The following is a 14539-nucleotide window of genomic DNA, read 5'->3' on the forward strand; positions in this document are numbered from 1 at the left end:
GAACATGTGGTTTTGTGGTTCAGTTAACATCTCAGGTTAAGTAAAATACTGTTATTTTTGTTAAATATATTACTTATATATTTATAAATAAAGCACATATAACATTTCTTGAGACCAGTACTGATTCTGGAGACTATGTTATATAATTGAGAATCTAACTGACTTTCAATATCAGGAAGCTATTCTAATTTACTTTTTTTTTCAATCTTAGGCTATTTTTGTTTATTTTAAAATTATTTTTCAATTATAGTTGACATACAATATTATATTAGTTCCAGGTGTACAACATAGTGATTAAAGATTTATATACCTTATGAAGTGATCACGCATCTAATGCCGTACACAGTCATCACAATATTCCCTATGCTGTACCTTATATCCCATGACTATTTTTACAACAAGCAATTTGTACTTCTTGATCCCTTTCACCTTTTTAACTCTAATTTATATTTTATTTGGAGAAAATTCAACACTTTTAGAGGAAGGTAAAAAAAGACATTACCAAAAAAAAGCTAAGCTGTGCCTTACCTGAAGCTGATGTGTGAGAATTATAGAGTCCAATAGAGGGCAGACGTGCAAATTTGGGTTTCTCTCCGGGAATGTGCAGCCAGCCTCGGTCTCCTTGTTCTCTCATTTCAGCAGGAGAAAGTGCACAGCAAAACCAACACAACGGTGTTTGCATTCAAGTTTCTTAGAAGGCTTTCAAAAGGGGGTGAATATTGGAAAGTAATACCAAGTATAGCAATTATTTGAAGCATACACAATGGGCATATTGTTTAAACAGCTTGAAAAAGTGGTTGGTTACATGCAGTTGTAAAGGGCACTGGGGTCTTTCCTGATTTGGGAAAGACCAATTACACCCCTGCCTCTAAAGGAGAGTATGCAGCAAACACATCCTGAGCCGTGGCTGTTCTGTCCCCGGCAGCCCATCTTGGAGGGGTGGTGACCCAGAGCACTCTGTGTGAGCAACAAGCCTTAAGCTGAACTCCAGGCCCCATAGGCTTTTTAATAAATGTGTCAAGGCTTGTTTCTGACCCTCCTGGATTACCCAGCTTTCCCAGTGGCCTCAAGTAGAAATAACAATCAGAAAATTTGGCCTGATCTCAGAGAGTGTTTCTTTAACTGAGGTTTAAATTGGTCCAACCTCCAGGGGAAAAGGCAGAGATGCTGAGGCCTGGGTCTAAGCTGAAGAATAAGCTGGCCTTAAGGCTTGGAGCAGAATATAAACTATACAAATATAGAGAAATGAATTGAAAAAGAATATGAACTATAAGCAGAAGTATCGGTACATATTTATAGTAATATATAAATTTCCCACAGAAGAGGTGATACTGGATTTAGAAATGAAAACGTAAAAACAAAGGGTTCTACGAAGCCAAAAAATAGGATAGAAGTTATTGCAGAGAATTTACAAAACAATTTAAAGGCTCACTCCATCTATTTTTTTCTTTCCGTGATGCTAAGCATGTACCAGCCCCAGGTGTGCTGCGGTAATGTTGGGAATGTTGCATTAAATGACTGTTCCGTGAGTACTTGACTGTCCACTGTTGCCTCGCTTGTTTTGTACATTTGTTCTTTTAATCTCATTTCAGCCAGAGAAAAGCAAACCAAACATTTAAATCAACATTTTGCCACAACTAATAGTGTGACTTCAGAATGTATAAACGGAGGGAACGATCTCATCCTGTTTGATTCTGCAGAGAGCAGACACGCAGGCCTTCCTTGTTCTGGGTCCCGCAGTTCAAGCAGCACAGGGGCCAACTGCAGGGCGTTTGGAGGAGTGCAGCTCAGAGGGCTGAGAAGTACAGAAGGAACTGGGATATTTAAATTGCTGAACAAAAAACTCTGCGGGAACAAAGGAAGGGCAACCATTTAAGAGCAACACAATTGGTCCCATTTAACCCCCAAAGTTTGGAATTAAAAGGAATAGTTAGAAGTTATAGGGAAACACATTGTAATTCAATACGGAGAGTAACTGTCTTACAGAGAAACCTATCCAGGGATGGACCAGGCTGCTTCAGAAGACTGCTTTATAGCATGACTTCGTCAGATACAGGCTGGGACAGTGGGAGAGGGGATGTAAGCACCAGAAGCAAATTTCTTTCAACCCTGAAATTCCATGATATGCATCTAAGATGAGTCAAGAAGAGATGAAAACTATCCAGGTATCCTCAATGAAATAAAAAAGCATAATGGGAAATGTGAAGGTTAATGAGAACTTGGGGTTTCCATCGACACTGACAAAAATGAATCGTATTTTCCAAGGGTCATTAGTTGACAGCAGACAAAAGTGAGGACAGGGAGGAAGGAATTCTGGGTTGTGGCTTGCTCAGCAAAGTTCCAGAGTTATGCCATGGGACACAAATAGTCTGACTCTATTAATTGAAGAAATTGGTATTTTTTCCTGGGGGGAAAAAAAGTGTGAAACGCTTTCACTCATTGAGCCAAAATTTGAGTGGCTCCTTAGTTTGACCTAAGACTGTGAGGGTTGTTTGTGTAGGAGATTTTGGGAAATTTCCCAGCTGAGCGAGGAAAAAAGCTATGACCACGAGGTGGCAGTAGCACACATAAGTTTTATTTGGTGATTGACAGATTTGCATGCAGGGGAAGGTGTTTGCCACATGTTTGCCCTTTCAACTGTGTAGCAAGGTAAGTTGTCATTGGTCAGAGATCATTGAAAGTCAGAGTGCAGAGCTGGACTACTGGATTGGGACTCAGAGGCGCTGGGGCCACATTAAAACTTTATGATATAACAGCTGTACCAGGGTCGCAAATCGCTTAACCTTTACGTGCTCAGGTCCCCCACCAGTAATATAGGATCTCCCCCAGGTAATGCTGTTATTGTGAGAGCCTAATGAGTTAAGAAAGCTCTTTGAATTTTTGAATCTTTGGTGTATTGCAAAGATGGTTTCAATTTAGCTTAAACACAAATACCTCATTGATTCTTGCCTCATTCCACTGAAATAAAGTACTTTTTTTTTTTTTTTTTTTACAAATACATTAGGCAGAATCAATATTATGGAAAATGCAGTTGTGATTCTAGAAAACATTTTTATGTATTCTTTTTCAGGGGATGCCTTGTGTTGAGAGGACCAGCGGGTATCAGAACTGTTTATTTAATGAATATCTTGTTTCCAAGTGCTTTCTAATATGTTATCCCATTGGGACTTGGTTTCTTTTTTTTTTAAAAAAAAAATATGTCTATTGATTTCAGAGAGAGGAAGGGAGAGGGAGAGAGATAGAAGCATAAGTGATGAGAGAGTCATCATTGACCGGCTGCCTCCTGCACACCCCCCACTGGGGATTGAACCCACAACCCAGGCACGTGCCCTGACCAGGAATAGAAACGGAGTCTTCTGGATCCTAGGTTGATGCTCAACTGCTGAGCCACGCTGGGCCGGGCAGGATTTGGTTTCTGCGTGTGTCATTTTTAGTGTGGAAAGTGAGCCTGAACTGAGCATTGCCTGTGAGCACTGCCTTTCTTAGCCTGCCCCCCAGTGAGGTGACGGCATCCAGGCCTCTGCTGGGAGTTATTCTGGCTTGGCTGAAGCTCTCTTTCATAGTCCTAATCCTCTCTCTCTTGCCCAGCTTTCCTTAGCCTTTTCCGCAGTTGTTCACAGAAGGCATCCCACTCAACCCCTGCTTGGGACAAATCAAAGTAGTCTTCCTTCTGCAGCCACCGGCTAAGGCGGTGGTAGCTGTGCAGCTGCCTCCGATCAATAGGTTCCAGAAATAAGAGCAGAAGGCAAGCAGTCCCAGGCTTGGCCACCAAGTTGTGGGTGGCAATCCTTAACTCCAGATTGCACCAGGGACTTCCCAGGGCCTGGCAGCTGAGCACACAGAGGGTGGCTCTGCTGCTTTCCATGCTGGTGGCTGTAGCATTTATCCTGTCCTGTCCAACCCCAAAGTCCCTCTCAGGCAGGCACAGCCTCAGACCCCCACCGTCTGGAAGAGGCTTCTCCAGGGCAGGAACCAGTTCTTGCAGCACCCAGGCTTGGTCTTGCTCACAGTAGGATACAAAGACATCATAGTGGAATTGATTTCTGGGGTGCTGCCCACCCCATTTCCACCACCAAGCGTGACACAGGGTCCGGAGGTGGAGAAGCCAGGGCCATTTAGGACAGCTAAGCAGTGCAAGGAAGGTCAGCAGGAGCACCAGAGTGAAGCTGGTTAGGAAGGCCTGGAACTCAGGATCGTGTGAGCAGTGGTCAGAAAGGAAGGAGAGCAGTGGCGTCTTGGAGCGATCAGAGGCATTGGCCTTGCAGATGGATTTCTCCAGCCCATACACGAAGGTGTTTGGGGCCCGTGTTGCCCAAGGCCCCACCCAAGAGCTTTCACACTGGCAGGTGAAGGTGATATCTGAGAAATAAACATATTGAGGCATCTGGGGGATTAGTTCCTGGAGGCTGCTGTCCAGCCCCAGGGCCCATTCAGAATTGAGCAGCAGCAACCGAAGGAGGCCCAAGCCCCTGAAGCTGGAGACGGAGAGGTTCCCAAAGTTCAGATTGCTCAATGCCAGTACCTGTAACTGAGGCAGCTCCTTCAGTAGCATCTCCAGCTTCACTGATACTGGATTATAGAGGAAATCCAAATCCCCCAGCTCCAGCACTCGCAGCCTGGGCATCCCCAAAAGATGCAGATTTTCTGCACCATTATGATCAGACCAGAAGTGCAAGTGCTCCAGGAGAGGAAGCTGTGGGAAGACTCTCTGATGAGAGAAAATGTAGGGGCTGCAGCCTCGCAGAGTAAGGTGACGCAGGGAAGGGAAAAGGAGTGTGGCGTTGTCCGGATTCAGCAACACATAGGTAGCTTGCAAGGTAAGGTTCTCCAAGAACAAGAAGGGCTCTCCACTGAGGACCCTAAATGTTATTAAAGTCTCTGCCCGTAACTCCAAGCTGAGCAGTGATGAAGGCCAGGGAGGATAGATTTCCAGCATCTTAGAAGAACCCAGCTGCAGATGGCTCAGCTTCTGGGGCCCCTGGAGCTGTCTGCCTGAGATATGCTCTAAATGGGTGCCCAGGAGGTTCAGTGAAGTAAGGTCAGGAAGAGAGGAGAGCCAGCCTGGCATCAGCATCTTAATTTGGTTCCAACTCAGGTCTAGGGTCTTCAGCCACCTCAGTCCTTCCAGGCTCTCACTGGATAAGTTGGAGATGTTGTTACCACTCAGCCAGAGCTCCTGGAGCTGAGGTAGAGAGGAGAAGGCCCTGCAGGGCAGAGTGCAGAGCTCATTGTGGGACAGATCTAGCACTCTCAGATTTGAACTGACTAGCCCTTCCGGGAGCACGAAGGTCGGGCCCAATTTATTCATTGACAGATTGAGCCTCTGAAGTTGGGGCAGGGCACTCAGGAAACTGGGGGGAAGTAACTGAAGGCCATTGGCATGAAGGCTGAGGTGTTCCAGGGAGCGGCAACTTAGGAGATCCCCATCCTCTAGGTTTCGGATTTGGTTCCTTCCAAGGTCAAGTGTACGAAGTGCAAAGTAAGCTGTCACATTCCCAGGCAGTTTTTTTGCACCTGTCCCTACAAGGTAGAGGGAGTCTAAGTGGAGAAGCCCTGAGCCCAGGAGGTCTAATGCACTTAGTGCGGTGCCATCCAATCTCAGGGAATGGAGCTGGAGGCCATGCAGAGCTCGGCCACCCACCTTGTTCAGCTGCAGATTGGCAGACAGATCCAGCACCTCCAGGAAGGGGGACCATGGGCTGGGGCTGGCTGTGGGAGAGGAGCCAGAGACAAGGTTTGGGAAGAGCCTTTGCAATTCCTGCAGCTCTGTCAGACAACTGTCTCTCAGGGTTAGACGACTAAGGTTGATGGGCAACTGGACGTTCTGGCTATAATTCATGCAGTAGCCATGGAAGGAAAGGGTGTTGAGGAATCTGAGAGGCTCCAGGGCATCTGGAGAGAGAAACAAACTCAGGCAACAGGGAGCATGCTCAAAGGAAAGGTGCTGCAGGTGGTCCAATCCTTGAAATGCCCCAGATGTAATCCTGACGGCACCCAGCCGCAGCCTCAGAAGCTGTAGTGTGGGTAAGTGTCCAAAGGCATCAGCTGGCAGGATGGGAACTGTTCCCTGGAGGCACAGTGCCTCTGTATCCCGGGGCACTGCTCTTAGGGTCTGAGCCAGGTCTTTAACACTGGAGCATGATGCAAAAAGGTGCAGTCCTGGGGCCAAGGGACAGAATGGGATGTAGTAGGAGATGTTAGGCAATAGGGAGCTGTCTCCTATGGTGCAATTGGGAGCAGTCCATGCCCGGCTCATCAAGACGAGGCTCCTCAAGGCCAGCAGTAAGAGAGGGAGGACAGTGAAGGAGAACAGAGGTCTTTCCATCCTTAGTCTTGCTTCTAGGGAAAGAGGGGAAAGAAGAGGAGTGTCAGATCCTACAAAAGCCAACAATTCCAGGCCTGGGCCTTCTGATACAACACAATATGTATGGGACATTTCTGTGATTACAATATAAAGGAGACATTTGGCCAAGCTGGGGACTCAAGTTGTGAGCACTCAAATGTGCCTCCCCGCAGAGAGAAAGCCAGTGGAGACAGAAACAGAGACAGAGCAGCAAGCAGAGCCTGTGGCATGTGAGAGATCTCAGCAGAGAAATTGGTGACACTTCCCAATTCGCCTGCTGGGGATGATCAGCTCAGGTTTCTAATTTCTTTGGAGGGGTGCTGTGAGCTATGCCTGGGCTCCTTCCAAGACCAGGCAGCAAATTTACTTATCACAAAGTAGACTGGAGGGGAAACAAATGGTAAGGATACAAACATGATAAGACCTGAACATACACTCTTATTTGATCCTTAATCGTGTGATATACGTGGGCCAAATATATCCTTATTTTACTCATGAGGCAATTGAATGTGAAAGAAGTTAAGTGACTTGCCTGAGGTCACAGAAGTGCAAGTGGCAGAGCTGTGACTACAGTCCAGGTATTCTGCCTCCAAGTTGGATGGTCTTTGCAAGCAAAATTCCTCAGGTAGGCTTAAAGAAACATGCTAAGTGAATTCTACTGTTCAGTTTATGTTGAGTTAAGGAGGAGAGACTCAAAAGTTCAAGTAAAATATAAAGTAGAGAAAGTGAGTGGGAGAATGAAGTAGAAAAAAAAAAAAGCAGTAAAAGGTAAAAACAAAGCTGTGATACTTTGTGTTCAGAACATAGTGCAGAGGGAGGAGGTCCCATTGACCCTTTCTCACTGCCGACATATTCCTTTCCAGTAGTAAGGCCTCCAGTTCCCCAGCATGAAATGAGCAGTAATCATATGTCCACAGTCTAGGTCCCTGAAAATATAGAAAGAGGCAGGAGAGCAGACTGGTCCATGGTGAAGGGCGCTGTCCTCCTGGCAGGGTTTGGGATGATTCAGTAATTCATGCCTTTGGACAGAGGAGGAGTTGGACACATCCCCTTGAGTTTGCCATGAGGATAACCTGCCATGGTGATCCCATAAAGCTGCCTTTCTTCAAGTCCTCTTACTTCAGCTACTGGAGCATCATAGCTGCATGTGCCTCAGACTTCAATGAAAAGTTCAGAGGAGGCCCCAAGGGCCTAGGGAATTCATCATCTGGGTGACTCCACCTTGCAAAACTATCAGTCTCATTATGGATGTCACTCAATACACCACAGTGCTGCATCGTTCTATTTCAATGGCTACTCTGGAATTTTCCAGGCTGTTTCTTGAGCCCACACTGTAGTCCCTGACTTGTCTAATAGCATGCTCTGTTACTCTTGGACTAGCCTCTCTATCTTAGTATCTAGGGACGTTTTAGGGTCTGGAATAGATCTCAGCCCAAGGAGACACAATGGCCTTGGGGCAGACATCCTAGGGATGCAGAACCATCCTGGGCTGTGGAGTGGGCCTTTGTCCTTAGGAAATCAGCTTTGATGGAATTACTCGAGGCATCACTTAGATTGTCCACAATGATAGTTCCTCGTTTGGCCGGTTTGGTTGTGACAAACTTTAACCCAAATGTTCCCCTAAAGTTCTGTGTAGCTCCTGCCTAGCTTGAGGCCTCCAGGCTCCCCTGAAAAGGATTTCTAAGTACGGATTCTCTAAGTAGAGATTCCCCACTTTTGCTTTCTTCCTTGCTGATGTCACTACTTGCTCTCCCACCTTGTCCACAAAGCTTACCTGGCACAGGCGCAGCAGTGTGTTTACCCCTGAGCAGAGGAAATGGAGGGCAGTCGCCACAGGTTGAGATTTCTCAGGAAGGATTCTGTCTCGTCTTCTCCTTCAGGAAAGGCGTAAAAGCCATTTCCTCTGTGATTCTGTCTTCCTCAGTGGCTGTGCCCTCTCTCACACATGGGTGTGACACCCCTGCGAACTTGAAGGTGGGCCCAGCCAGGGCAAAGAGGAGAGAGCTTTGTTAAGCTCTTAACTTCTCCCCAAAACAGCACTGTTTTCCCTCTCTCTCTCTCTCTCTCCTCTCAACAACTTTTCCTATTTTATGATTTCCTCTTTTTCAGCCTGGTTAGGGATTTCAGTTCTCACTATTGTTATCATATCCTCTTAACACCTGAAAAAACAAATTCCTTCTCCATTTCCCAGGAGCGTTTTCTTTCTATCTTGTAACAAGAGTGACCCACTATTCCACCACTTTTACCTCTGTCCTCTCAGTGCTCTCAATAGTCTTAAAATTAAGCTCCTTTGCAGCGGGAAGGTTGAAGAGGTACCTGTCATCTTACCGGAGGGACCTGGACCTTCAGACTGAGGTCAGGAGTGCAGGAGAGAAGAAATAAGGAACAGAAAGGTTGATTTCTATCTAAATGGTTGGGTTTTGTTTTCCAGAGGATGTGAGCCATTGAGAAATTTCTGGAAGTCATGAGATCAGAGCCAGGACTGGGTTTAGTAATTTAGTATGCCCCCAAAAGAGAAGGGTCCCCCACACTCCAATTCCTATCGTGCTTGACTTGACTGAAACTCTTTTTGGATATGTAGATTTTTTTGGCCTTTGTTTTTGGAGTAACAATCACATAAGCTTGATTATGGCAACATTAAAATATTTCTCTTATCACTTGTCCCAAGCATTCACTTTTTTTTTTTTTTTTTAATATCTTTATTGATTTCAGAGAGAGGAGAGGGAGAGAGAGAGATGGAAACATCAATGATGAGAGAGTCATTGATCGAGCCCACAACCCGGGCATGTGCCCTGACCGGGAATCGAACCCCGATCGCCTGGATCCCAGGTTGAAGCTCATCCGCTGAGCCACACCCGGCCGGGCAGCATTTGCTTTTTAAAAGTATCACATGAGTTGCTTTTGTTTGTTGAGGATTGGAGAAACAAACTGATGTTTATTTTTTCATACATTCATGAGTTTTGACTGAAATCTTAGGCTCTCTAGGGCCTCACTGTATTGTCCTTATTAACATTTCTGTCTTTCAAAACTTTTCTGTCTACTAAATCTGTCTCTCTTTTGGTTTATTTGGATATGAAGATTTGTTTCAACATCAACATCCTAAAGAGGTAGCATTGAGAAAAGGGGCTCTTTCTAAAATGTCATCATTATATTTATTTCCTTATTTTATAGCTAATACATGTGTGTCATAGTATGTTAGCTGCATACTTACTCTCTGTTTTATTATTTTCTGACTAATACAACCTCAGTTCTATTCTGGTAGCAACGTGCCCAGCTTGAAAAATGAAGTGGCACAGCCTCCGGTGCATGGAGGGGCCATGTGACATACTTCTGTTCCATCGAAAGCTTTTGCTGTCAGAAGCTTCAGTTGCCATCTTCAGATAATAAAGTGATTTTGAGAATGACAATATGTACTAAGAATGGTTTATCAAAAGGCCAGGAGAACCTGAGTCCCTGATGGCATCTTAGAACTGCTTATCTCTGGATTGCCTGTCTCTACGAGTTTACGTGGGAGAAAAACAGTAAGTATTTTTCATTAGCTGCTGTTACTTGGGTTTCTATGATAGGGAGCTACATCTAAGTCCAGTGTCTAATGCATATGACATTTCTGGGTTCCTGGATAGATCTTGAGTTTCCTTTTTGTTTTCATCACTCAAGTGGGTAAAATGTGGATTAACTGAATTATTTAATACAAAATACTATTCATTCTTTCAAGTCTGGATTCTTTTCTCCTTTTACAGTAGAGGAATGATCATTTTTTTAAAAAGTGGCTCTGTTTTTAAGGTGATTTAGAGTATATCTCTTGATAGATAAATGGCTTACATTCTTTAAAAGAGATGCACATTTGAAATAGGTCGTTAAAAAGAAACAAAAGTAAATAAAAGATAGGTGTTCAAAGCATAATAATTCAAACTCTCTTTTAGTGAAAATTTGTTCTTGTACTAGTGGCAAGCTGGGGGCTAGGGGGAGAGATGGAAACATCTAGATAGAAGGTCCCTGGGGAAACTTTTCCTGTTCGTAAGGATTCATTAAAGATTCATTTTATCTCATGATATGTCTCCTTATTTCCTCTCTTTTTCTGTCCTGAGCATCTAGAACAAAACCTGTAAAGCCAGAGTTTGTTGCCAAGAACCGCTCTTTCCTTTAGAGAAAGAGCTGATTCTGAGTGAAATAAAAGCAGTAGGGAGCCAAGTTTACTCCTTTCCACAAAGTGACCACCATGGAAAAGTCTTTTGAGAAGCTATGGAAAGGTGTGTGCTATAAAGCTTACCAAAGACAGTAGCATTATTTTTTCCTAATGCATAAAGTAGAGGGAAAGCTTAGGTAAGTAATATGCCTAAAAGTATTGCTCTAAATGATATATCCTTTCTAAACATTAAGTGATTTTTTTGTTTTGTTAATCTTCACCCAAAGGTATTTTTTTCCATTGATTTTAGAGAGAGTGGGAAGGAGGGAGGGAAGGGGAGACGGGGTAGAGAAACATGGATGTGAGAGAGACCCATCAGTTGGTTGCCTCCAGAACACACCCCGACTAGGGCAGGGATTGAACCTGTAACCCAGGTACCTACGCTTGACTAGGAATTGAACCAGAAACCCTTCTGAGTAAGGTCTGATGCTCTAACCACTGAGCAACACTGGTCAGAGCTAGACATTAAGTTTTAAACTCCCCATCCTTTGTGCAATAGATGAAGTATACATGTTTATCATGAAAAAGTGATAAAAACGGAAAAAAGAATCTAAATTACTCATAATACCATCACTCAATATTTAAGTAAGCTTATATGATAATAGTGTTTTATGATATGCCTTTTTCACTCAGTGACATATTTTACCTATTAAATATTTTTCATATAAACCTTCATGTAATTTGTGCAGTTATTGTCTTAAAAAACCCAAAAGTGTATCTGTTACCTGCATTTCTCTTCTATAATATTCGTGTCTGAGATTAATTCAGCTTTTTGGCTTGCCTTGCCATGTAGTTCTGAAAGTAGCTGCGCAGGACATGCATGGTTTCCAGGAGAGAAGTTGTGGCACAGCAGAATTCTTAGTGACATTGAAGTCAGCAGAACTGGTTCCTTATTTATGTGACACTGGACAACTTAGTTGGTTTCTTTGGGTTTCATCTATGAAATGAGTATGAGAAAATCTTCCCTAATTATGTCACAGAATTTGTGAGGATGAACTGGGAGATTGTCCAAATCTTTTGTAAATGATAGTCTCACAAAAGAAAGATGTTTATAATATTAACGGAAATCAATTTGCATACACTTTATGAATAAGATCTTATTCTGATTAACCTCACTTATTCATCACAGTGGCAAAAGTATTGTCATTAGCTCTATTTTATAGATTTAAAAATCAAGAAAGGACAAGTAATTTGCATAAGCTCACACAGTTAGTAATAGTACTTAAGCCTGAGACCGGCCTATCTGATTCCAGGGTGTTGGCCCTTCTGCTCTATGGTAATAGAAGAGTATGGGCCCTGTAGTTTGCCTGCCTGGGATCAAATGCCAGCTCCAAATAAGTAGGTTACTCTTTGTGCCTGTTTCATCCTTAGATACAATAATTCTGACTGAAATTGTTGGGTTGTCATGAGTAGTGCATAAAGTAACATATGTAAAGACTTAGAATGGTGCCTGGCACAAAACAAGCAGCTCACAGTGTTAATTATTATTCCTCTCAATGTTGTCATTGTTGCAGTGGTGAATTTGCACATCTAACCTTGCTAAACTAATAAATTCAACTTCTCAGTTTCTTGTAACATTGTTTTCCCTTGTGCCCCATGCCCTTATTTTTCCTGAAATCTTGAACATAAATAATGTTTGTTTGATAAATAAATATTGCTTTGTGAGGGAGTTAGTTGCAATTGAGGGAGATTCAATGTTTGGTCAGCTTAACTAGGGTTTGAAGGCAGCTAATAAACACCATGACTCATATTTGAAAGTAAAAAATACTTTCCATTTTCATTTCCTCTGAGGAAACCATTAACCAGTACAATTATTTTAAAATATCACCTTGCTGTGCCCTTTTGAAAGCTTAAATGCTCAGAACCAAAAGAGGAACACTATTTTCTGACAGCCATTCCTAATGCTCTCTCTCTCTCTTTGGGATGCATTTGGCTTTGAAAAACTATCATATATAAGTTGTAGTGGTATGTCAAATAATTTAGGAAAGGGTTGTGAACCAATCCTAGTGTTTGGGGTTGTAAAAAGAGGGCCTGCACAAACATATTAACTTAACAACCCAAGGCAGGGAGTGCTGACATTATGGTGGAAATAATTCCGGCTGTGACTACCTATTCTTCAGCCCTTTGCTTAAGTGATTTCAGGAAACTTAAAAGTCATGTATGTGGAGTTGGAAAACATCCTCACCAGTCTCGCTAACTGAGAGATAGATATATGGCAGGACCCTGATAAAATTCACTAAGGAGCTGACACCTTCTCACATCAAAGCCTTTAAAAGCCAGAAAAGGCAAGGGTGTGGTTTCTCCCCAGCAGGGTGCACCCCGCCTACGCTGGATTTTTAGCCCCTGAGATCTTATCAAACTTCCAACCGACAGAGCTGAAAGATGATAAATTTCTTTGTTTAAGCCACCAACTTGTAATTTGTTGCATTACCGTGGCAACAGAAAAGTAATCGTTATCTAAAATGCAACAAAAAAGTAATCGTTATCTTTGGCTTCACTCATTGCCCTTGAAAAGCTATCTGTGGGCTTCTCTGAGACCTAGGAGCAGCATGCCTTCCTCCACAGAGGACTGGGGTCTGCCACTGCCGGGCACCCGAGGACACTATTTGCTAGGGACATCCTTAAGCAAGGCCAAGTCTGAGATTCCCACTATGTACAGCAAGGCTGCCGCATTTATGAGGGATTCCCTGTAGCCCTAACTTCTGGAGGATTCTTTCCTTTCCTTTCTCACCCACCCCCGCCCCATACTCACTGGCAAGGCAACCTTCCCTGCAGCTCACCAGGACTGGGGTGAACACACTTAGTCCTATTTTCCACTTATCCCGAAGATGAAGCTCTTCGTACCTCAGCTTCGGGTGCAGAGTGTCTCCTACAAGGCTCGCCGCCTGGATGGAGACCCTGGGCACGAACTTGGGTCTTCCTTGCAAAGCCTCTGAAATGGAATTTGCTGTGGTTGAGAATGTGCTCAGGGCAAACGAGGCCTGACGCTGCAGTGGCTTGCTCAGCTCTCTGATTCCGAATTACCCGGATTCTCCAACATTGTTATTCCCCTCTACCTGTTAGCTTCCTGATGCACTTCATTCGTCTTTTTTTCTGTTGGTAGTAGGTCTAAACAATTTATTTTTTCATTTCTAGTAATTAAGGCAACTCCTGTCATTCCTACTTCTAAAAAAAAAAATCTTAGTTTGCCAATTTCTCTTCACTTCTATTGTTTTCTCATTAATCCATTGCCTAAAAATGTCTAATCTCTTTAAAATATCTAGTCTATCCATTTATGCCTATTTCCTTTGCTAGATCCCTAGAGTAAGCTATTACTGGTTCTCTATTTTTTGGAAGGCAGCCAGTTACCTGCTTTCCTGTTTTTCCCTATCTGACTTTTCCAGGGATATTATAAAATATATTTATGAAATAATTTCTGTTTTCTTTTAAAAATCCTTTTAACTTTTTCAAACTCTTCTTAGAATAAAGGACAAACTCTCACTATGACTGCAGGTTCTGACTTCTGGCCACCTTTTCAAACTCACCCTCCCTCTTGTTCACTGTATTTCAATCACATGCTATCTAAAGTTGGTCCCTCTCAGTTGCCTCCTATCAAATTCATTCATAGCTGTTATCAAAATCTGTAATTATTTTGTTTGCTGCCTGTCTTCCATACTAGAATGCTTGCTCAGTGAGATCCTGCTGATGACAATAAATTTATAAATATTAATATAATTGGATATTACATATCAATAAATATTATAAAAAACTTAGCAACTAGACAAAAAAGATGAGAATGCCCTGTTAAAGGATGATATGAGAAGCCCACCTAAAGACAAGGTTAAGATCTTCTTGTTTGGAAAATATGCACTGGATCCAAGAGCAGCCCTTGGATCTAGAAACATCACGAAAAGTGTGTCTTTAAGATACTTTGTGTCTCCTTGACTGGCCTGATCCTAGAGGGTCTATAAATAATCAGAAAAGACAGATGAGATTGCTCATGTGTCAGAGATTGTTGGCCATTTATCTAT

The 14539-nt window shown here is 43.2% G+C and overlaps 1 protein-coding gene across 1 annotated transcript; it reads right to left on the reverse strand.

The window, feature by feature from the left end:
- Positions 1-3565: 3565 nt before the first annotated feature.
- LOC308546550 (toll-like receptor 11) lies at positions 3566-6325 on the reverse strand (the record flags this gene model as incomplete). Its single annotated transcript, XM_081115640.1, has 1 exon — positions 3566-6325. One exon carries the CDS (start codon positions 6323-6325, stop codon positions 3566-3568), a length of 2760 nt encoding a protein of 919 aa, XP_080971766.1.
- Between the last annotated feature and the right edge of the window lie 8214 nt (positions 6326-14539).

Source organism: Miniopterus schreibersii (assembly GCF_964146895.1).
Source record: "Miniopterus schreibersii genome assembly, chromosome: 1".
In the NCBI taxonomy this organism is placed as follows: Eukaryota; Metazoa; Chordata; class Mammalia; order Chiroptera; family Miniopteridae; genus Miniopterus; species Miniopterus schreibersii.